General features: G+C 41.6%; 1 protein-coding gene across 2 annotated transcripts; it reads left to right on the top strand.

The window, feature by feature from the left end:
• The first annotated feature begins 8,684 nt into the window (after positions 1-8,684).
• VDAC3 (voltage dependent anion channel 3) lies at positions 8,685-21,677 on the top strand. Of its 2 annotated transcripts, XM_032413320.1 has the most exons (10): positions 8,686-8,792; positions 11,206-11,274; positions 12,207-12,256; positions 13,244-13,246; positions 15,134-15,286; positions 16,106-16,158; positions 17,910-18,137; positions 19,473-19,623; positions 20,430-20,487; positions 21,142-21,677. In XM_032413320.1, exons 2-10 carry the CDS (start codon positions 11,208-11,210, stop codon positions 21,231-21,233), a joined length of 855 nt encoding a protein of 284 aa, XP_032269211.1. In that variant the 5' UTR covers positions 8,686-8,792; positions 11,206-11,207; the 3' UTR covers positions 21,234-21,677. The 2 variants fall into 2 exon arrangements, with proteins under 2 accessions (XP_032269212.1, XP_032269211.1); XM_032413321.1 differs by lacking the exon at positions 13,244-13,246 and having other exon boundaries at positions 8,685-8,792.
• The last annotated feature ends 637 nt before the right edge of the window (positions 21,678-22,314 follow it).

The following is a 22,314-nucleotide window of genomic DNA, read 5'->3' as shown; positions in this document are numbered from 1 at the left end:
CAATTTTTATGTGATAGATGGATACACAAATAAATGTATAGTAACTTTGGGGCGTTGGGCAAGTTACTTCAGCTTTTGGAGCTGCAACCCCCCCAACCAGAAGCTGGCACTACCTCCTCCATAATGACCACATTTTGAGGGTTCAATGTGGGAATACATGTGTAGGGCCTGGCACAGTGGCTGGCATTGGTAACACTCTAAACAAGTGTCTTTAACCTCTTTTCTAGGCCAGAACTTTCCGTTGTCACATAAACTTCAGTACCAGCATAACACATGGCCCTTCCATGGCAGGCTCTCCACAGGTCTTTGTTCGAGTCAGCTCACCAAGGATAACTCTCTCCTAACCTGAGGCCTTATTTGGCAACAGGGCCACTATTTCTAGGTCTCCTAAAAAGCCGGAGCAGTTTTGAGGAAAGTAAGAATGTGAATTCTTATGTGGAATTTTAAGAAACAAAACAGAGGATCATAGGGGAAGGGAGGGAAAAATAAAATAAGATGAAATCAGAGAGGGAGACAAACCACGAGAGACTCTTTTTTTTAAATTTTAGATTTTATTTATTTATTTGACAGCGAGACACACAGCGAGAGAAGTAACACAAGCAGGGGGAGTGGGAGAGGGAGAAGCAGGCTTCCTGCTGAGCAGGGTGCCCGATGCGGGGCTCGATCCCAGGACCCTGAGACCATGACCTGAGCCGAAGGCAGACACTTAACTGACTGAGCCACCCAGGCGCCCCCCAAAAGAGACTCTTAAGTCTAGGAAACAAACAGGGCTGTTGGAGGGGAAGGGGGTGGGGGAAGGGGTCACTGGGGGTTGGGCATTAAGGAGGGCAGGTGATGTGATGAGCACCAGGTGTTATATGCAACTGATGAATCACTGACCTGATGAATACACTACATGTTAATTGAATTTAAATAAAATAAATTAAAAAAAAAGAATGTGAGATCTCCTTGGAAAATGGCTTTTGGTACATTTTCAAATCTGCCAAGGCTGCTGGCTCATTAATAATCATGGCGTTCCTCAGCTGGGATGCCAGCAACCGAAATGAGAACTGAGATGCCCCTTTGGCAGCATTTACCGTGAAGCTGCATCTCAATTATTTGGGGATTAGAGATCATGGGGCAGTAGAAGAGGATGGCAGGGAGGGGACAGCTTTACAAACGTGTCTGTGTCAAAGGCGTTCCCTCTGCTCCTACGTCAGGGCACCACAGCTCACAAAGGCAGACTGCGTCGGCAGAGTTCTTGCAGAGGGCACCCCGTGCGCCCCCCGGGGCCTCCCGGGTCGCCGTGGTTGCCTCTCCAGGAGACCCTAGGAGCTCTGTCCGCCGCAGAACAAAGCAACCCTCCCCTGCAGTTTTGGCCCAGATGCTGCCATCTGGACGCCCCCTGGCAGGGATTAGGGGTTAACTGAAAGTCTCAGGCTGATCCTCTTAGTTCCACACTGAGCATCCGGGCCAAAGGACCATTCCGATGGAGCAATATGGACAGAGCTCAGAAGAAGTGAAAATTCCCAGCGCGATTCCCGCGGGCCCCCGCCTCAGCTCTGTGGGGCTGCTCCCCCCCCCCCCCCGCGAGTACCCCTGCAGCACCCGCAGGCTGCTATGTGAGAGCCAACACCTGCATCCTCCCGAGGGACAGTGCTCTGGGTCAGGTCGAAGGCAGAGTGTCAGAACCCATGATTTATATGCACTTAGGAATGGAAATTTCTATTTGTTAGGGCTCCTGTGTCAAAACCAGTTTGATTTCCATAAATTTTGCTTTCCTTAAAAGAAAATCAAAGTGGCTGAAACAAGCAGGCCTTTGGCAGAATCTCACAGAAAATGTTCGATAAAATAAAAGATGAGAGGGGCATGTCGAGAGGAGACAAAGATCGCAGGATATAATCACAGAGTGGCTGTAAACGTTAGGGTTTAGTGAGGTGAGGTCAGGAGGTAAAGCAAACCGCTTGCAACCGCGAGGAGGAGTCTGGCAGATGTCTTGCAACTAAGCGTGGGGGGCAGCACCCGGAGGCCGCGGGGTGGAGGCCGGGGAGACGGTTCTGGCCTCGTCCCTGACGGTGTGGCCGCTCAGCTTAGGTCCTCATCTTCTCGAGGGCCTCTTGTAGGCCAGTGTCCTGGGAGTGTGGGGGGGGGGGGTCCCTGGCCACCATGTGGCTCAGCCCCAGGAGACACCGTCCAGACGCTAGTCTCCGTGAATTGCCCCCTTTGGAGCCGCCCCACACATGGTGCTGGGGACCTCCCTTTTCTAGAGGGCAACAGCCTCAGAGCTCTGACTCGGCTCCAGGCATCTAGCCAGGAGCAGCTCCAGGCGTCCACAAGCTTCCCTCTTCAAGGATAGGCTCTGCCTTCCCTTTACTTAAAAAAATTAGATGAGGTTGTGTGTGACTTCATAAAGCCAAATGCCTCTCCACCCTACCTTGTTCCTCAGGCACTTTCCATACTTGTCTTAGTCCGTTCGGGCTGCTACAACAAAAACACCACAGACTAGGGGGGCTGAGAAGCAACAGAAATTGATTTCTCACAGGCCTGGAGGCTGGAGGTCCAAAATCAGGGTGCCCAAATGGGCAGGTTTAGGCCTGGTTCCTGGCTCCTAAGTGGCGGTCTCATGAGGTAGAAGGAGAGAGAAAGCTCTCTGAGGTCTCAAAAGAGAGGACACAAATCCCATTCATGAGGGCTTCACCCGCACGACCCAGCATCTCCCCAAGGCCCCACCTCCTAAACCTACCCCATCAGGCATTAGGATTTCTACGGAGGAATTTGGAGAGGACACAGTCAGACCATAGCAATACTCTTCTTCCTCTGTGCCCTGTCATCGCTGACATATCATGTTGCACAAAATGGGGGGGGGAGGGGGCAGGGGAGTGTGACTGCAGACGCTACTATGAAAAGGCAAGGAGAAATGAAAAAGCTGACCATGTCTCAATACATATGAGTCGGAAAAGGTAACGGCGCCCTTCCTGGGTCAGTGAAGGAGTCAGTGAGCTAAGAGGACGTGTGCGTACTTGGGTGACCTGTGGCAGGGCTGCTCCCGCCCTGTGGCGCGTGTCCTTCCATCCATGCCACCGAGTTCCCCAGCGGCAGTCTACTGAGCATGCGTAAACATTTTGTTTTTACCTGAATGATATTTATGTTTCTAGAGGAGTTTACAACTGACTTCTTGAGGCCCTTTCAGCCTTTTGGTTGCCTGCGGCCTCTTCCTGGACAAACCAGGTTCCGCCGTCTTTTGCTCGAGACCCTAAGATGCAGACCAAACTGGGTCGGATTCTTCTCCCTCAAAAGTAGGGGGTGACTCCCGCGGCAATAGGAGACCCCAAACCTGCCTGGAGTCCCAATTCCGAAGAAGCACATTTTTAGAAATGGGTGGCTGTCGTGACTGTAGCCGACAATACTGTGCTGTGTACTTGGAAAGCGTTAATGTCCTCACCATAACAACAGCAAGATGGTAATTCTGTGAGATAAAGGATGTGTTAACTAACCTGACTGTGGTAAACATTTGCCATATACACATGTATCAAATCATCACATTGTACTCCTTAAACTTACACAGTGTCATATGTCAATTATATCTTAGTGACACTAGAAAAAAAAAAAAGAATGCCCACCCATGAGCTCTGCACACATGAGCTCTGGAATCCCCTTGTGGAGGGGGGAAGCTGCTTGCTTTGAATTTCCCTGGTGTGTTCTCCAGGGGGCCCGCCTAGTTCTAGTATCCCTCCCCATTTCCTTCCAGGGAAAGTCTTCATGTGGTTACTCCATATCCCCAGGTGTTGTGATGTATCTGACTCACAGGGCGTGATCTAGCCTCCTCTGGCCAGGTTCCTACCCTGGATGTACCCTGGAGGTGGTCCAAGCCTCCTCACAACTTCGGTCAAAGACAGCTATCTGTGCCTGGAGGCCTCTGGGTGGGCCCCATTTGACCAGGAGTTTACTTTGAGGTCCCCATTTTAAAAATGGAGACACCGAGTTTCAGAGAGGTCAAGTAATTTGCCCCAGGCACACAGCTAGTGAGTTGCAGGTAGATGTAGAATTTGAACATCCGTTTTCTGGTTCCAAAGTTTATTTTTTCCTCTACGCCACACTACACTGCTACCTGAAGTCCCCAGACGTCAAATCACTTGAAACATAGCTATATATTCACTGAGAAATAAAATCACAGGGAACACTGCCTGTTGCCATATTTGGGTTACATACAACCGTAGGACTATGTCATCTTTCCCCTAAATTATCCTTTCTGGAAATGTGATTATAGTGGTTAAGATTAAATAACTTGAAGGTTGTGTCAACCAGGCTGTCCCCTAATCTATATGTGGTACATTGACGAAACTGGTTTCCTCATAAAGACAACTTGCAAAGATTTAAGGGTGCCCTTTTGACATTCAACATAGACCCTGACTCTGGTAGGGCAGCCCCTAGACACACCATCCAATCCTGTAGGATTCATAACTGTGTTCAAACCTTGTGAAGAATTGGGATGAAGCCCCCGGGGAGCAAGAGGAGGGCAGGGTTCATCACCCTGACGCACAAACCCAAGCCCAGGGCGCGCTAACAGGTTTAGCTTTGCTTTTACTTTGATTCCTTGCGCCCTCTTGTGGTCAAGTGAAGTGGGCACTCAGAAGGCCCAATGGAAATTCCAGGTACTCCATTCCAGAGGCAGTTCCCAATTTTTGGTGGAAATTCCCCATGGAACGGTACTTCCCTTCTCATAAACCTCAATACTTCCCCACCTTATGAGAGTGACCTTAACTTTTCTAATTATAACTGAAAAACATATTTCCAAATTTAAAAATTCTGTAAAATACAGAAAAGTGTAAAGAAGAAAATAGAAGTCATGTATACTCTGACTCAGCGGAGACAGTCACTGTCAAATTTTGGTAAATTCTCCCAATTTCTTTCTATGCAGGTACATATACACATATACATATAGCATTTATTTATTTAATATACAATATAATTAATCTTTCACTAGCTCCAGAACTAGCCATTACTAATGCCTACACCTCCCCATGTGAACCTCCTCCAACCCGTTGCCCTGTCTCCCCAGCACTGATGTTTCGGATTATCATTCCATTGTTTCTTCTTTTAAAGATTTTATTTACTGGGTCCTAGGATCGAGTCCCGCGTTGGGCTCCTTGCTCAGCGGGGAGCCTGCCGCTCCCTCTGCTTGTGCTCTCTCTTTGACAAATAAATAAATAAAATCTTAAAAAAAAAAATTTATTTGACAGGGGGAGGGGCAGAGAGAGAGAGAGAGGGAGAGGTAGACTCCCCTCCTGAGCAGGGAGCCAGATGTGGGGCTCCATCCCAGGATCATGACCTGAGCCAAAAGCAGACGCTTAACTGTTATCCAGGTGCCCCTCCACTGCTTCTTCTTAAAGTAAAATTACAACACACACACACACAACTTGAGGTTACACCGTATTTACTTTTGCTTCCTCCTCTTTGTTTTTCACTGAACCTTCCCTCAGATCATCAAATATTAATCAGAACATTTGGCTGTACTATAACCCCGAATATGGGTGTGTTATAGTTTATTTAGTGAATCTTGTAAATGTTGTCCATTTAGATTGTTTTTAAAATTTTGCTATTCTAAATCATTCAAGCTATTTAAGAGAAATCTTTGCACACATCCATGACTGTTTCCTTGAGACAAGCCCCTAGAGATGGAATTTCGGGGTATGGTGTATTGACATCTTTGATCACTCTGCCCCCCTGCACTGGAAGCTGTTCCCCTGTTGTCCACCTGAGTCATTCTGAGACATCACTTCCTCGGGAGCAGCCTTCAGTCCCTTCCCCCAGCACACAGATGGGCTTTCACCGCTGGGTCCCTCTGTGCCCTGCAGCCTCCCTGTAGATGGCCAAAAGACATGGTTTGCACCTCCTCCTCTTCAAAGATGCCTTCAGCTGCTCAGTAACTAGGGGATCCTCACCCCTCATCAGAATTTTGGAGTCCTTGAAAACAAACAAGTGAGCCCTTTTGCTTTAATGAAAAGAAACGGAATTAAATAATACCCCTGGCTTCAGAATCTTATTTTTTATAGTTAGTGTAATTGAACTACCAAATCTTCATAGTGGGGCCTCTGCTCTTCAGTTGTTTTTCATTTCTGAAGGTAAAACTGTATTAACCTTCTGAGATTTTTCTCTCAAAAAGGTAATGGAGGCAGATCAGCAGGCTGTCTTGACTACAGCAGGTGACTTGTACTGGGAAACTGCTCACCCTCAAGGTGACATGGGCCTCTGGACCCAGACAGCACTGACACGTAGGGCTGTTTCCTCCTACATCAGCTCCGAGCATGGTGCCCTACCCACAGAAAGTACTTAACAAATGTCTCACCCATGAAGGAGTCTAAAATCCCTTCCCTGCTCTAAAATCCTGGTTCTAGAGACTTTATAGGAGAAGAACGCCATGTTACTAGGATTTGGACTGGGGAGGTCCCAAGGGTTTAGATCCCAGGATGAGTGGCGTAATGAGAACTGGCTGTAGTTTCAAGGTGGTCAAGGCCAGGGTCTTGCTATGGACATTGAGCATGAACCTGGATCCGGCTAAGTTGACAGGGCCAGGGGGATATGAAGCAAAGGAAGGATCTCCTCGGTGGCAGGTGTTTTCCTTAACACTTTCTTTCATCACCTTCCTGAGGAAGTCTCTCCACATGACCTAGGACTGGTGTTGTCAGGTCCTTTCAGAAGAGAGATCTTTGGATAACAGAAGCTGAGGGAAGGAATGTTGCCAAATTCCCATTCAAGTGCTCTTTATAATAGCCTTGAATGGCCTGCTGTATCTGACAAAGGCCAGGTCTGTGCCAAAGTACAAGCTGGAGTGTGGCTCTAATATATGTATGTGTGCATATATGTGTATATGTGTGTGTGTGCATAAAATTTTGTATAAGTTTTAAACCCTTACAGCATATTCATTTTCATCTGTTATTAACTAATGAACATTTTCCATATGCCAGGTAGATTGTTACATGCTGTAGATACTTTATTTACTATCCACTCAATCCTTTGAAGTAAATATTATTTATTTCTATTTCACAGAGGTAGAGACTGAGGCATAGAGAAGTTAAGTTGCTTGCCTAAGACCAAAGACTTGGCCCATCTAGGATACAAATTCAGCCTCTTTGGACTCCACAGCTCATTTTATTTAGCCTACTAAGTTATACTGCTTTGCTTATTATATTGATCATATTCTGCCTGTCCAAGTCCTACATTATGAGTCCTTTGGGAGCATTTATCTTACTTGTCTATTAGCCTGAAATGCCTTACACACACCAGGCAAATCATGATATCTGCCTACTGACTCAAGCAGCAACTTGCAGACTGAACATCAATAACTTTGTGGGGTTTTTCTCCCCAACCTTTTATTGTGAAAACTATAAAACTTACAGGAAAGTTTCAAGAATAATGCAATGAACACCCATATATCCTCCACCTAGAATCACCAATTGTTAATGTTTTATACATTTATGTTTTTGTTTTTTTTTTTAACCATTTGAGTTAGTTGCAGATACATGCTATCTCACTCCTAAATATTTTAGCATACATCTCCTAAAAACAAGGCCATTTCTGCATAACCAAGATACGAATATAAACATCAGAAAACCATACATTGTTGCAATACTAACATAATAAAGTCAAATTTTCTCAATTATGCCAATAATGTTTCTCAATAGCTGTTTCTTGTTTTTTTGATCCAGGTTTCAATTTAGGATCACATTGCTTGCAGTGCCGTACTTTTCTTTTGTCTCCTTTAATCTGGAACAGTTCATTAGCCTTTTTCTTAATCTTTCATGAAATTTACATTTTAGAAGAGACCCAGTGGTTGTTTTGCAGAATGTCCCTCAATTTGGATTTGTCTGATTGTTTTCTCATGAAGAGAGACACACCTTTAGCAAGAATAATACCTTTGTGTCCTCTGTACCATCCCTGGTGATGTTAAGTTTGATTACTTGGTTAAGGGTGACTTCTTTGATGTGAAGATACTCTTTTTCTCTTTAGTAAGGAATCTGTAGGCTGATACTTTGGAACTGTATGACTATCTTCAAATGTCTAGCATCTACTGATAATTTTTGCCTGAAACTGGTGGATCCAGAGTGGTGATTTCCTCTTTCTATAATTTCTTCTATATTTACTAGTTGGTATTCTCTAAAGAAGAGCTTTCTCTCCTCCATCTCCTCTCTCCCTTTGAATTATAACCAATCGCTACCTGTGTGATCTTGAATAAGTCACGTCACTTACCCCTGGGGGCCCTGTTTACTCATCCTTAAGATGAGATAACCTAAGGGTCACATTCTTGAATTTTAGTCAGTCGGAGACGAAATTCCCATAAAGATCTGCTCGGCATCTGAACGAAACGTGCCAGTCCACAGCATCCATCAGCTGCGTCCCAGATCCTCTCCGCCCGCCTCGCCCGCCTCGCCCGCAGCCCCTCCCATAGCAACAGTAACTAGTAACCTCCGGGCGTTCTCGCGAGAGCGAGCCCCTTCAGGGACAGAGGTGTGATCCCCCAGGCCTCTTCGCCTATGTCAACTCCCGCTCCTGCCACCTGCTCGCCGGGCCCTCTCGCGCACGCGCGCACACGGAGCCAGACAGTTGGGTTCGCTCCAGCTGTTCCTCTCCGCACTCAGATCCGCGGCGCGCGACTCCGGCGCGACACTACGGCGCAAACGCCGTGCGCGGGAGGGGCGGGTAGGGGCGCGCAGGCGCCGCGGGGAGAGTGAGGCCGCGCAGGCGCGGACGGCGTTGGTTTGAAGAAGACCTTCAGCGTTGCTCTGGCGGAACGGAGACAGGCCCTCTGGTTGGAGGTGAGGGCACCCGAGACCGTGAGCCGGGCGGCTGGCGGCCCGGGCGGGCTGGAGTGGGTGGCGGTACGCCACCGAGCAGGGGACCCAACGGGAGGCGGGCCTAACGTAGGGCTTGGAAGGGAGAGAGGAGCCTAACGGGGCGCGGGCCCGGCCGGGCCGCAGAGGGCAGAAGGGACCTTGCTCCCCTGGCCGCCTCAGGTGATGGAGCCGCAACGCCGGCGTGGGGAGCGGCGCTCGGAGCGCCGAGCCTGACCCTCTCCCTTCCTGGTGGGCCCACAGGACTTTCTTTCTAGGCGTCAGGCCAGAAAGGAGGTTGGTTTCTAGGGAAGTTGGATCCTCGAACCCCAAACCCACCCCCACCCCACCGCCCCCAGCTTCCTCTCTGGAAGTGTCCAGTATCAGGGGAGCTCTGTAGCACTCCTTATCGCCAAGGGGAGGATGCTGTACGTGCAACTGAAAAAGGCGAGACGAGGAACAAAAGAGGCTCTTTACGGACAAGTTAGTAATTGTGTAAAGCAGTATTACCTAATTAACCCTTCCCCCTCTGTCTGCATCTAAAGCAACCTCGTACGTTGTGCATGCCAACGAACCAGTGCATTTTGTAGAGCTGATAGAAATATGTGATGATAGCTTTACTCCCGAGTGACATGAAGTCTCTGTGTCTTCTCTGTTTTTTGCTTGATCATACCAGCAGTGCATTACCCATCAGAATCATGGGCCTGAAAAAGTAAGCTTGAAGTAGGCAGAATTGAGATCAGTTAGTAAACTAAACGGGCTACACTTTTGCAAAGTGTCTAGCAGTGGTTTTGAAAAAATAAAGCAAAATGCTAAAAGACTGTCATTAGATGGATGTTTCTAAACAGTTAAGTGTATCTTTTCTCCTGTCAGTAGATGAAAATCCAGACTGTAAAGGCTTAACACTTTTATTTGAATATATAGTGCCTGCCTTTCTGTACCGACCTCCTCAGATTTAGACTTCTGGCAAATTTCATCAGATACCAGCATCGGTTGAAATAATAAAGAGTAATATCAAATTGCAGTTGGCAATTCTAGAATGGATCATTTGAATGCAGGGAATTGAATTGTAAAAGAATTGCCCTGGAAGTGAACTCTGAAACCCTGGCTTAGGACAAAGTTTTATTATCGTATGAGTCAGTACATTTATACTCACTCTTTCACCTTTACTATACTCTTTCCTCTTTAGATATGTATTTTATGTTATACCCTGCTCTCTTAATATCTATATATATTGTCTATATATATATATATATATATATATATATAATGTCTGTCATATTTGACAGGTTTAGGTTAAGGAACAAATTTTAAATGAATTCACAATTAAAAAGTGCATCGTAAGGTGTGTTGTGTTCAGGTGTGATGGTATAGGCAGAAACTTAGCAGAAGGGCAGATTAAGAGCCAGGCTAAATATAAGTAAATATTAGTTTGATTGTGTAGATAGTTCAGGCATAGTAATTGCATGGGATAGCTGGTGCTCTGGATTTTTCTGGTATTGGGCGAATGGGACTGCTTGAGATGGTTCTGCAATTGGTTAGCCATGGCTGTTGAGGCTGCTGCAGGAAGAGATTTCCCATTATACAAAGAGGGCAGAAGGGTGGTATGTTTATCTGTGTAGATAGAGCTTCTGAGAACTTTAATGTGAGAGCCATATCGGCAGTAGAAAAGCTGTGTGAATACCAAGTAGGTAAGGTGAAAAGTGAAGGCACCTTTGGTTTTTGAAGGCTTTAACTTTAGAGTATACACCAATTTTTGATAAACAGAATTACTGCAGGTAGAATTTATCCTGTTTGTGGCTAATGGGTAAGATTATATAATTTTATTTTTAAAAGAGCTTTGAGAGAGGACATATTCTGGATGAATGCATTCCAATTAGTATGGTAATTCTTATTTTAAGAGCTGAATTTCACAGTGGCAAAAATGTTAACCCTGAAGATTTTTAATGCATCTATTCTTACAGTTCTTCAAGAACAGTTTTACCTTATCACTTTAGTAGCCCTTGGCTTTATAACAGCCCAAGAAATGTTTTTCCAATGTAAAGCTTGCGCATATATATATATATATATATATTTTTTTTTTTTTAGTAAAAAGTCCCAATTTAACAAAGCATCTCCTTCAGCCTGTGAGAAATTTCTTTTCTTTGAAATGCAGTCAGAAAGATGATCTCTGTGAATCCCATGAAAACAACCCTTTTATTATCCAGTATTCTGGAAAGTTCTTTGTAAAGAAGCAGAATGCCTTCTCCTAACTTTGCTTGCATTAGGGTATAAGCATTAATGATGCAAAGGAAGAGAAAACTGTATACCTCTTCTCACAGGACTAAATACGAGGACTGTGGGTGAATAAATACTAAATGGCTGTTTTTATTCCTTTGTCCTTATTTTTCTTTATAAGATATGTGTAACACACCGACTTACTGTGACCTAGGAAAGGCCGCCAAGGATGTCTTCAATAAAGGATATGGTAAGTATGCTACTGTACATTTCCAGTTTGGGGTAAGGGTTAGTGTTGAATGCTTATTACTATCTGCAAGATGCAGTGCTAGTAAAATGAGGTTAACATTAATCTACTTCACAAGATTTAAGGGGATAACTGTCAACAGATTATTAGACTTGACTCTTTAGAGGTAGAGTGCCTGCCTTACAAGCATTAAAAGCAATTATATACATATATGCATGCATATACATTTGCATATTTAATGTTATCTGTAAGATGAAGTAATAGAAATCTGTAATACTTCTGTCTCCTCTGGCTAGCCCTAGCGACAGTTAAAGTGGGGGGTACACTTTTCCTCCTCCAAATAATGGCAATGCGTGAAGACACAACTTTTGACTTCTTTGGAGTAACATATTCTTGATCCCAAATGGACATTTATTTTTGATTTTTAAAACTTAATCTTTTAATTTTTGTGCTATATACATTTGATTTTTCTTTTTTCTTTTTTTTTAAAGATTTTATTTATTTGACAGAGACACAGAGAGAGGGAGGGAACACAAGCAGGGGGAGTGGGAGAGGGAGTAGCACGCTTCCCACAGAGCAGGGAGCCCGATGCGGGACTCTATCCCAGGACCCTGGGATCATGACCTGAGCCGAAGGCAGATGCTTAACAACTGAGCCACCCAGGCGCCCCTACATTTGATTTTTCTTATTAACTAGTGTAATTATTTAAGTTTATACTTACATAAGCATAATATTTTCTGCTAATTTTTGTTTTTTGAGAGCTTAAAAATTATACTTATTTCATTGTCAGTCAGTTTTTAATGGAACTCTCACCTAACGAGGATACTGTGTATTTTCCATATGGAAGGTACATGGACTGTTTTCATAATCTCTAAGTTGTAAAAACTGGAGTGAAAACACATTTTGTACATTACTGTGTTTTTCTGTTTGTCTAGGATTTGGCATGGTTAAAATAGATCTGAAAACCAAGTCCTGTAGTGGAGTGGTGAGTACCCAATATAATTTTAATAGATGTAGCATAATTAACTTAAAGGAACCTATTAAAAAGTTGTTTAGTTCCGTGAGTCTGTACATTTGGCGCTGTGCTGTCTTCCTTACAGTTTTGTCATACTCTCAGATTTCAGTGAATATCTTCGCCTTAGCCCTAGACAATCAGGTTGAATTTTGGGGGAGAACAAAGGTTCTCATAATAAGAAGAAGAATAAGAATTCTCCCCCCTCATAATAAGAATATGCTTAGTCTTACTCTCAGGAGATATAAAATATCTGTATTTTTTTGACCCATGTCATATGTTTATACTTTCATGAGTATGTATATGGGTACTAAAAACTTTACTTCCATTATAATGGGTTCATGTGAGTTTTATTGCCCTCTTACAAAAACAAATTAATTTTAGTCTATCCCTTCATGATTGATCAAAACAAATGTAGAACTAAAAATGCATGTAAAGGATTAATCTACAGTTTTTATTGGATGTTCATGAAGTCTTTTTTACTGGAAGTTAAGAATATAGTAAAGGCTATAGACATATTTTCAAAGTGTCATTAATCAGAACTTTTATTCAGTAAATCTGGTAAATAGATTAACTTTACATTCACCTCATTCTCTGATTTCTGCTCATTGATAGCATACCTTTTTGGTACTTACCTATTTAAACCAGTGCTAATTTTATTTCCAGATATAATAATTTAATTAGAGGAGCTAAAAGAATGTGGAATTTGTATGATACTTTGTCTCATACTCCTGGTTTGTCATTATCATTTTTTCCCTAGGTTTTTCTAGTGGTAAATAAATATATATGCAGCTACTACTAGGTTGGGCATATTGTTATATGGTTCTGTTAAAATAGAAAAATTATACTAACTTTGAATAGGGTTTCAGAATTTGGTCAAATTAGGTTTATGTTGTAAAAATCATCGGCTAAAATTTTATCTCCCTTCCATGCTGCTGTGGTGTGGGACTATTCATTCAGATGGTAAGAAAAATAGAGCATATTTGTGTGCTTGTTTTTATGGCTGCTTTTGGTCTCTGGTATTGATTTAAGATAAATTTCATCCATTGCTCCAATCAGTTCTTAGATTGCACTTAATATTTTTATCATATGCCATCTGTTTAACAGTAACATTTTTATGGTGGTTTTGTTGCTTACTAGCCTTTCCTGTAGAGCTGTAGATGTTATATGCACGTTATAAATGTATTTTGCACTGTTTGATCTAATGAAGAAGTTAGAGAAAAACTAAAGCAATTGTGAGCCAGTTAAACTTTTTAACTTAGAAAAATTCTGGTCTTTAAGATTTGTACTTCTGATATTTTAGACTTTTGAGAGAGCTTCAAACTAAGAAATGATGGTAACAAGGAAAAAATGTAGACTAAATACACTTTTACTTTAGTTTTGTGTGTGAAGTATTCCTAACACTAAAAATGAGGTTTATCTGTGCTATACTTTCAAGTTTATGAGAGGTATATGTAAAAAATAAAACACTGGATATCTACTAAAAGAAAGCAATGCTCGCATTAAATAATTGTGTGGACTATTAAACATGACTAGCGTTTGTCATTTTGTACTGAGGCCTTACCCTAAAATGTGCAGCATGATACTCTCTTGGAAAACTTCCTGCATGGTGTTGATAAACAGATCATAGTTTCCCAGTTTCATCAGCATGTAGAGCTAGAGGTAAGGAGCAGGCTGTTTGGTAAAGGGAGGATTCATACTGTGGGCAGGGAAACAGAACTGCTCAGGGCTGGCAGCATTTCATGACTGTTGGCAGTAGTTCAGAAATGTTCTCTAAAAACAGGGCCAATCAGAAGGGTTTTTTTTCTTGACAGTTCATAGATTGTCAGTGACAGGTGTTGACTGTTTGCTTCCTTTTAGAGGGAGATCTGTTTCCTATTGCTCATTGTCATATGACTGAAAGGACACCTACCTAGGGAGGAGGATATATTTTAAGGTGTTCATAGTAACTATTTGATAGAAAGCACTTTAAAAGGTAGATGGGGAGAAGGGAGAAAGAGAGATAATTTATACCCTTCCATTTTGTTTTGAAAAATGGGTACATACTTTCAAATATTGAGATTGTTTATATCAAAAATTTTACCGATAGTTTTGTGGACCAAAGCAATAAAGTTTTCGTGATCGTGTACTGTACTTAATGCCACTGAACTGCACACTTAAAAATGGTAAATTTTATGTTAGGTGTATTTTACCATAATAAAAATAAAAAAAAATTTTTTTTTAATGTACTGAAGTTCTATTAAAAGAGGGTAGGGCTGGGGCATCTGGGTGGCTCAGTTGGTTAAGCGTCTGCCTTCGCCTCAGGTCATGATCCCCGGGTCCTTGGATTGAGCCCCATGTGGGGCTCCCTGCTCAGTGGGGAGTCTGCTTCTCCCTCCCCCTGCTCTTGCATGCTCATGTACTCTCTCCCCTCTCAAATAAATAAATAAAATCTTAAAAAAAACAACAACAACAACAAAAAAGAGGGTAGGGTAGTCCTTTCTAGTGTTTGGGGATTTTTAAGGATTTTAAAATTAATTAATAGCTTGAAAGATATGATAGAGAATGAATAATCTTTTTTCAGGTCATGAAAGTAAAATGTTTATGATTCAATATTTTTGTCTTTTTAGTAAAGGCATTTATTTTCAGTAAAGATATTTCTCTTTTAAAGGAGAGAATTTAAGATTCCTATTTTAGTAAGAGAGGTAGAATAATGGAAAGATCTGAAACTGGTTAAACTTTAGAAATGAGAAAGTAGGAAATACATTGTAACAAACTATTGGTTTCTGATGCATTGAACACTACTTTCTGAGATGAGTATTTTCTGTTTGATGAGTTGATTTTAAAGTAATTATTTTTCTTGCTTATCAGGAATTTTCTACTTCTGGTCATGCTTACACTGATACAGGGAAAGCGTCAGGCAACCTAGAGACCAAATATAAGGTCTGTAACTATGGACTTACCTTCACCCAGAAATGGAACACAGACAATACTCTCGGAACAGAAATCTCTTTGGAGAATAAGGTAAGAGAAGGCATTAGAAGTTATTTGTAGGTTAAATTTATCTTGCAGATAAAATGAACTGTAAACCCCAAATACAGTGTGAACGAGATCTCATAACTTAGATAGTAGCCATATTTTTTCTCTGCCTGTGGCCTTCTTTGATATGTCTTAGATTTCTAGAAAGTAAAACTGTGAGTCCATAATTATCACATTACATCTTTGTTCTGACCAGTTCTGATTGTAACTGAGCCTCCTCTGGGTAAACCAAACTATTCACAGTGAGGTAGTTTGATTTTATTTTGTAATCGTTGCAAAATTGGCTCCATAGAAAAATGTTTTTAAATTCTGTAATGTCTTCAAAGAGAAAAATTTATCAGCAGATATTTGTTAAGTATTTGCTATGTACAGGGCACTGTTTTTTGAGGTCTGTCTACATGCATACTACCATAGATAGTTAACATATATGTGTAGCTGAATAAATTCCTTAGGTTGGTTTGTTAAATGTCAGGTTATCTCATTACAGTAATTTCAAGAGAGTATCAAGATTACCTGGTTGTATTGGAATTTTGTTGTTTTTTTACTGTAATTAATGTTACTGGCTGTGATAGAATTTGGCCCACACATTTAAACCTGGTTTTTGGTGAGAGAATCTGATGAAACCTGGGGTAAGGAGGGAGGGGAAGGATAAAGATGTAATTTAGTAAGTAACTTAATATTTGGCTTACTTTAATGACTCCTTTTTTTTTTTTTGTTAGGAAGTTAGAGAAAACTTTAAATTGGTTTCTTGGGTCAAAAAATTAGAAAATTACTAATTGTTTATTTTAAATCTTTGTTTTTCAGTTGGCTGAAGGGTTGAAACTGACTCTTGATACCATATTTGTACCGAACACAGGGTAATTATCCAAACCCTATTTTCTGAAATGTTTTTGTAGACTGTAGGGAGAGAGCGCCTTAGACTAGGGAATTCAATGAAAAGTTTACATGCAGGGAGAACTTAGGAGGTTGCTGTTAGGAACACCAGAGAGACCTTGTATGTCTAGTAAAGAGAAAGGAAGATTCCTTTGAAGCAGGGTAAAGTTTTGATTTGAAAATTGAACAGATGAACAAAAATACAAAGCTAGTCCAAAGAGGCATGTGTAGGAAAAGTTCAGGAGCTAGAAGGATTTGAGACTAGGTATTTCTTTTTCTTCTTTCTTTTTTTTTTTAAAGATTTTATTTTTAAGTAATCTCCACACCCAGTGTAGGGCTCAGACTCACAACCCAGTGACCAAGAATTGCACGCTCTACCAACTGAGCCAGCCAGGCATTCCAAGACTAGATAATTCTTAAGCTATTCTAAAGATTCATGGATGTGGTATTTTGCTGAGAAGTTAATTTCTTTTCTTTTCTTTTTTTTTTTTAAGATTTATTTGAGAGAGAGAGAGCAGGGGGAGGGACAGAGGGAGAGGGGGAAGCCGACTCCCCTCTAAGTGTGGAGGCAGGAGTGGGGCTTTATCCCAGGACTCTGAATCCTGACCTGAGCTGAAATCAAGAGTCGGACGCTCAACTCTCTGAGCCACCCATGTGCCCCTGAGAAGTTAATTTCTTAAGAAAACAGTGTAATCTGGCTGGGGAACACTATAAGCAGTAGTTCTGCTACTGATGTGCTTTCTTAGCCTTTAGAAATCTCCTAACCTCTCCGCTTCAGTTTCTTTGTCTAAAAAACGGGGATCATGTTGTTTCCTATCTGCCTCACATGGGTCGGTGCTAGAAAAAGTCAAAGTGTCATTTTTCCTTAGCTGTAACAACGTGTGTCATTCCTGCCACACACTTAGTTATCTTCCAGACAAATATTCTCAGAAGCCTGATTAAATAGGACAAGGATGATTAAGACCAATTTCATGTTTTCAGTACTGTCTTTCAAAAGTGTACACTTCTCTCCCATCCATCTAATGTTGTCCAGGGAGAAAATAGTGACCCTAAGGAAAATAAATATGTTTACCAAAGGACTGTATCCTTTAAAAAAAAAAAAAATACACTTCTCTTCATGATAGGTTAATAACTTAGAAGTGAAGTGTGTCAGGTGTTACATTTTGTAGCATTTGGGCATTTATAAAAACATTTAAAGAAATTTGGGTTCTCATGAATAAATACATATTCAGGTTATTAATTTGGTACTGAAATAGCTTATTCCTTTTTATACTTTTGTTCATCCCTCCATGATATTAATCATGAAATATCCTGTCATTTGAACTTACAGTGAAGAAAAGGTAAAAATAGTATATGCATTTCTTTTTTCTTTTTTTTTTAAAGATTTTATTTATTTGAGAGAGAGAGCGCATGAGAGAGAGTACAGTGGCAGGGAAAGCAGACTTCCCGCTGAGCAGGGAGCCCGATGCGGGACTCGATCCCAGGACCCCAGGATCATGACCTGAGCCGAAGGCAAACACTTTACTGACTGAGCCACCGAGGCGCCCCAGTATATGCATTTCTAATCCTAACAAAACTGTATTTGTAGAGTTAAGTCATTTGAAACTTTACTATATGTATGCCATCTACCAAAATCGTATTTACATTGGGGGAGAGAGGGTATCTTACTCTGAAGATTTCTGGACAGTAGTAGAAACTCATGTTGTTTTCATTGTGTTGTTTTTATTTCTAACAGAAAGAAGAGTGGAAAATTGAAGGCCTCTTATAAACGGGATTGTTTCAGTCTTGGCAGTAATGTTGATATAGATTTTTCTGGACCAACCATCTATGGCTGGGCTGTGTTAGCCTTTGAGGGTTGGCTTGCTGGCTATCAGATGAGTTTTGACACAGCCAAATCCAAACTGTCACAGAATAATTTTGCCCTGGGTTATAAGGCTGCAGACTTCCAGCTGCACACTCATGTGTGAGTGTTTATAATTTATTCCGCCTTTAGCACTGGTGCAGTCGCCCAAAAAGATGGTAGCCATTAGCATGTTGAGAAGGTTAGAAATGATCGTACTTGCATTTAATATGCTTTGGTGGACATCCAGCCTCACTGTACTATTTTCTGAGTCAGCAAAACATTGCCAGAGATAAATGCACTTGGTGCATTGTGCTGGGCTCCTGGTAGTTACTGGCCTCTCAGTCTGTGCCCCAAACTTTAGGAAGGTCTAGAATCTGTACAAGAACCATTGGGATGGAGAGAGCCCGGGCATAGGTTACCTCCTGATAAAAGGAATTCTTTGGAAATATTTCTGCTTCCTCTGGTGCCTTACTCAGCTTGGCAGTATCTGGAAGCCAGTCTGGATCATGAAGAGCAACCACCTAATTGATCTGAGCATCCTGGACCATCCCCAGTGATTCTGCGGAGGTTTTCGGGTACCCTTGGTCACAACCCAGCCACCCTTATTGCATTCAGAAGAAGCAGAAGTCCTCAAAGCAATCCTGGATTCAGTTCTGTAGGCTGCATCTTATTGGTTAAATGAATTTGAACTTTTAAATTATAGTTTATGTCTTGGCCTACTGGGCACTGTTAGTATACCAGAAAAAAAAAGGCAAAGGAAGAACTCTGTGTTTTCGAAGTGTTGTAGATTGCTCTCTACTAGACATTCCAGTTCAATGTAATGCCTGAAATAAAGTCAAGCAGTGGCCTAGACAGTGGCATTAAAATCGATGAAACAGTATGATCAGGAAAACCATGAAAACTCAGGGACTCTTAAGTTCTGGGACGCTTTGAAGCAATAATTTAGGCACTTCTCTAGAGCAGTACACCCTAGGTATTGTGGGGGTGGTGCTTTCTGACTCTAGGGTCGTTTCAAATGAGGTCCAGGATTGGCTTTTTTCTTGTACTGCTGTATTTTTTGTTTTGCAGAAATCTTTATTGAACTATACTTTTAGGGTTCTAAATTCTTTGAACATCTCAAAGACATAGTTCATATTTACCTGAGGTATCTGCCATTGTGCATAACTGAATTATGTCTAAGAAATTTACATTGTGGGGAGCTGAGTAAATGAATCAAATGTTAATTACATTTTAATTAGCCAGTTATAAATTACATAACTGGATTTAGTTCCTTGTTTTGTTTGGTAGTCATTTATACTAGAAGTTTGCTGAAATAGATAGTTGCAAAATGAGATCCTTGTTTAAACAGTCTTAGAATTTGTTTCCATAAGAGTGGTACAAACTAGGTATTTAATTTGTTTCCATAAGAGTGGTACAAACTAGGTATTTATGACTTTTCTTGTACCATGAAAATAGGAATGATGGCACTGAATTTGGAGGGTCTATCTACCAGAAGGTTAACGAGAAGATTGAAACGTCAATAAACCTTGCTTGGACGGCTGGCAGTAACAATACCCGTTTTGGCATCGCTGCTAAATACAAGCTGGATTGTAGAACTTCTCTATCTGTAAGAATGTGCTACAAGATTGGGTTTCAACTAAGTTGTAAATGAATGTTGTGATTTGGTTGTTGTGTGCATGTTCTTTATTAACTTTAGTGAGGTGGTCATTTTGTAGTGAAGAGAGTATTGTACTTCAAGTCCTGGAACATGGATTCTAGTCCGAGTTCCTCCTATATTTGGCTGTTGTCTGACCTTCTGGAGTCCTTTTATCTCTTTGGCCTCAAAATTTTCTTATCTGTAAATTCATGGGATTTGATTACTATTCCTGTTGCTATTAATAATTTTTATTAATAATGACACTAATTGAGCTCTTAAATTTCAGGTACTGTGCTAAGGGCTTAATGTGTAGTATCTCATTTAATCCTCCCAACTACTCCATGTGGTGAGTAGTATCCTCATGCCCATTTTATAGATGAGGGAACTGAGACTTGGAGAGGTCAGGTAACTTGCCCAAAGTCTTGGAATCCAGATCTTCTCTCACCAGAGTTCATGTTCTAACCACTGTCAGAGGTTGTAAACTGACATCTCAAAAAATTCAGTACACCAGGGGTATTTGGATGCACAGTGTTTTAAAAATTTTGCTTGAGCCCTTTAAGCATGCATTCTTGAGGACCCTCCTATCCATACTACCAGTCCTATTAACTGAAGAGACTTACCTTTTTACAATTAAATTTTCAGTTTTGGTAGTTCTAGATTGGCCTGAAGTTGCTTTAGTTTTGGAAATCTGATGCATGAAATTGTGGTTGTACTGGACTTACATATTATGAAGTTGATTGTTTTCTAACTGTTTCTATTTCATCTCTTAACCTTAGGCTAAAGTAAATAATGCCAGCCTGATTGGACTGGGTTATACTCAGACACTTCGACCTGGTGAGTAAAGGAATTAATAACAATGGGCGTGGGTAGGAGGTAATGGAGGAATAATGAAAATAACCTATAAAACCTCAGTCGTTGAACGTCTGCCTTCGGCTCAGGTCATGATCCCAGGGTCCTGGGATCGAGCCCCACATCGGGGTCCCTGCTCCGCGGGAAGCCTGCTTCTCCCTCTCCCACTCCCTCTGCTTGTGTTCCCTCTCTCGCTGTGTCTCTCTCTGTCAAATAAATAAACAAAATCTTTAAAAAACAAAAACAAAAACAAAAAACCTACAACCAACTGCAGGTCAGTTCAGACCATTTTGTCACAGTTGTTCATACAAAGTAAAACAGATCAAGTGCTTTTGCTTAAAAAGTATTTATATATTTCTTACTAGAATTTGGTCACTCTGGCTTGTGAGTTTGGTTGGTCACTCATTATTCTTAACCCTGAACTCCAGATGAAGTTTGCTGTGATTATGCTTTGCTCATTGCAGATCAGATGATTATAGATAACCCTGTGTTGACTTAGTCGTACCTGAATGCTTGTAACTCTTACACCCAGCTGTAATCTGTGCCCTTGACTCCGTCCATTGTTTCTATAAAATGAAATAGATCCTCATCTGATTATAATACTTGTTATGAGTGATTGTGGTGTTTTCTTCTTCCTAGGTGTCAAACTGACCCTATCAGCTTTAATCGACGGAAAGAACTTCAATGCAGGAGGTCACAAGGTTGGGTTGGGATTTGAACTAGAAGCTTAATGTGGTTTTGAGTAAAGCATCCGATTTGTCCCTGGAGGTGAAGAGAACCCACTATGTTTTGGCCTTAAAATTCTGTGAAATTTCAAAAGTGTGAACTTTTTATTCTTCCAAAGAATTGTAATCCTCCCCACACTGAAGTCTAGAGATCGCAAGTCCATCCTAAGGGAGGTACTTGAAGGCATGCCTGGAAGTTGTCATGTTTGTGCCACATTTCAGTTGAGTTCCGCAGTGTTATTTTAAATGTGTTCCTCAGCGACAATGTAGTGTCACGTTACAAAGGAAATGACCCGATCCTCCAGTTTGTACATCACGTCCTGCATGTCCCACACCACTTTTTCATGACCTTTTAATATATTGGTCTCTGTGCTGTAGTGGAATCTTTGGTTTTGCATCAGAGTAAAATAAAATAAACCCATCACATTTGGAACATATTCGCTCATCTGACTTGCTAGTGGTGGTTTTCTTATATTTGGTGTGATTGGTTTTGTTTTGAAAAATACTCTCCTCAGTGGTGGGTGGGATTTGTATCTAAAGTGGTATGTGCTCTTGCTTGTCCCTTCCACTCTTGTTTATCACTCTGACTGCTCTTCTGCACTCAGGTCAAGGAGTGAAACCGTGAGTTGTGTCCCACTGGGCAGAGGTACATCTTTTGGGGTGCTTGCTTCCTATTGCACTGTGGTAGAGCAGGATCATATTGGTAGTTGTGTGAGTGGCTGGGAAAGAGTGGGGGGGAGGGGAGTGGAAGAGTACGGTTGGGGAAATGCTGTGGGGAAGAGATTGGTAGGAGGAGGCCAGCGCTGGAGGAGGCCCATCTGTGGCTCCCCTCAGGGCCTCAGGAAAGTGCTTTCGAGTACTGGATTTAGAGAAATGATAACCAAAGAATGGAGATCTCGGCTTAGAAAAGAAATGAGTAGGCTGTAATACCTTCAGGGCTTACTGGTAAATATCTTCCTTTTTAAAAATAGAACTCTTTTTGAAATGCTTTTCTAAGAACAATATATGCTGGTTGCAACAAATTCAGACACAAAAAAAGAGTGAAAATTCCCATTCCTTTCTCCAGTCCCTCTTTCTACTATCTCTA

Source organism: Phoca vitulina, unplaced genomic scaffold (assembly GCF_004348235.1).
Source record: "Phoca vitulina isolate PV1807 unplaced genomic scaffold, GSC_HSeal_1.0 scaffold15, whole genome shotgun sequence".
Classification (NCBI taxonomy): Eukaryota; Metazoa; Chordata; class Mammalia; order Carnivora; family Phocidae; genus Phoca; species Phoca vitulina.
Note: the sequence above shows the minus strand (reverse complement) of the source record. Positions and strands in the feature narration are given on the sequence as shown.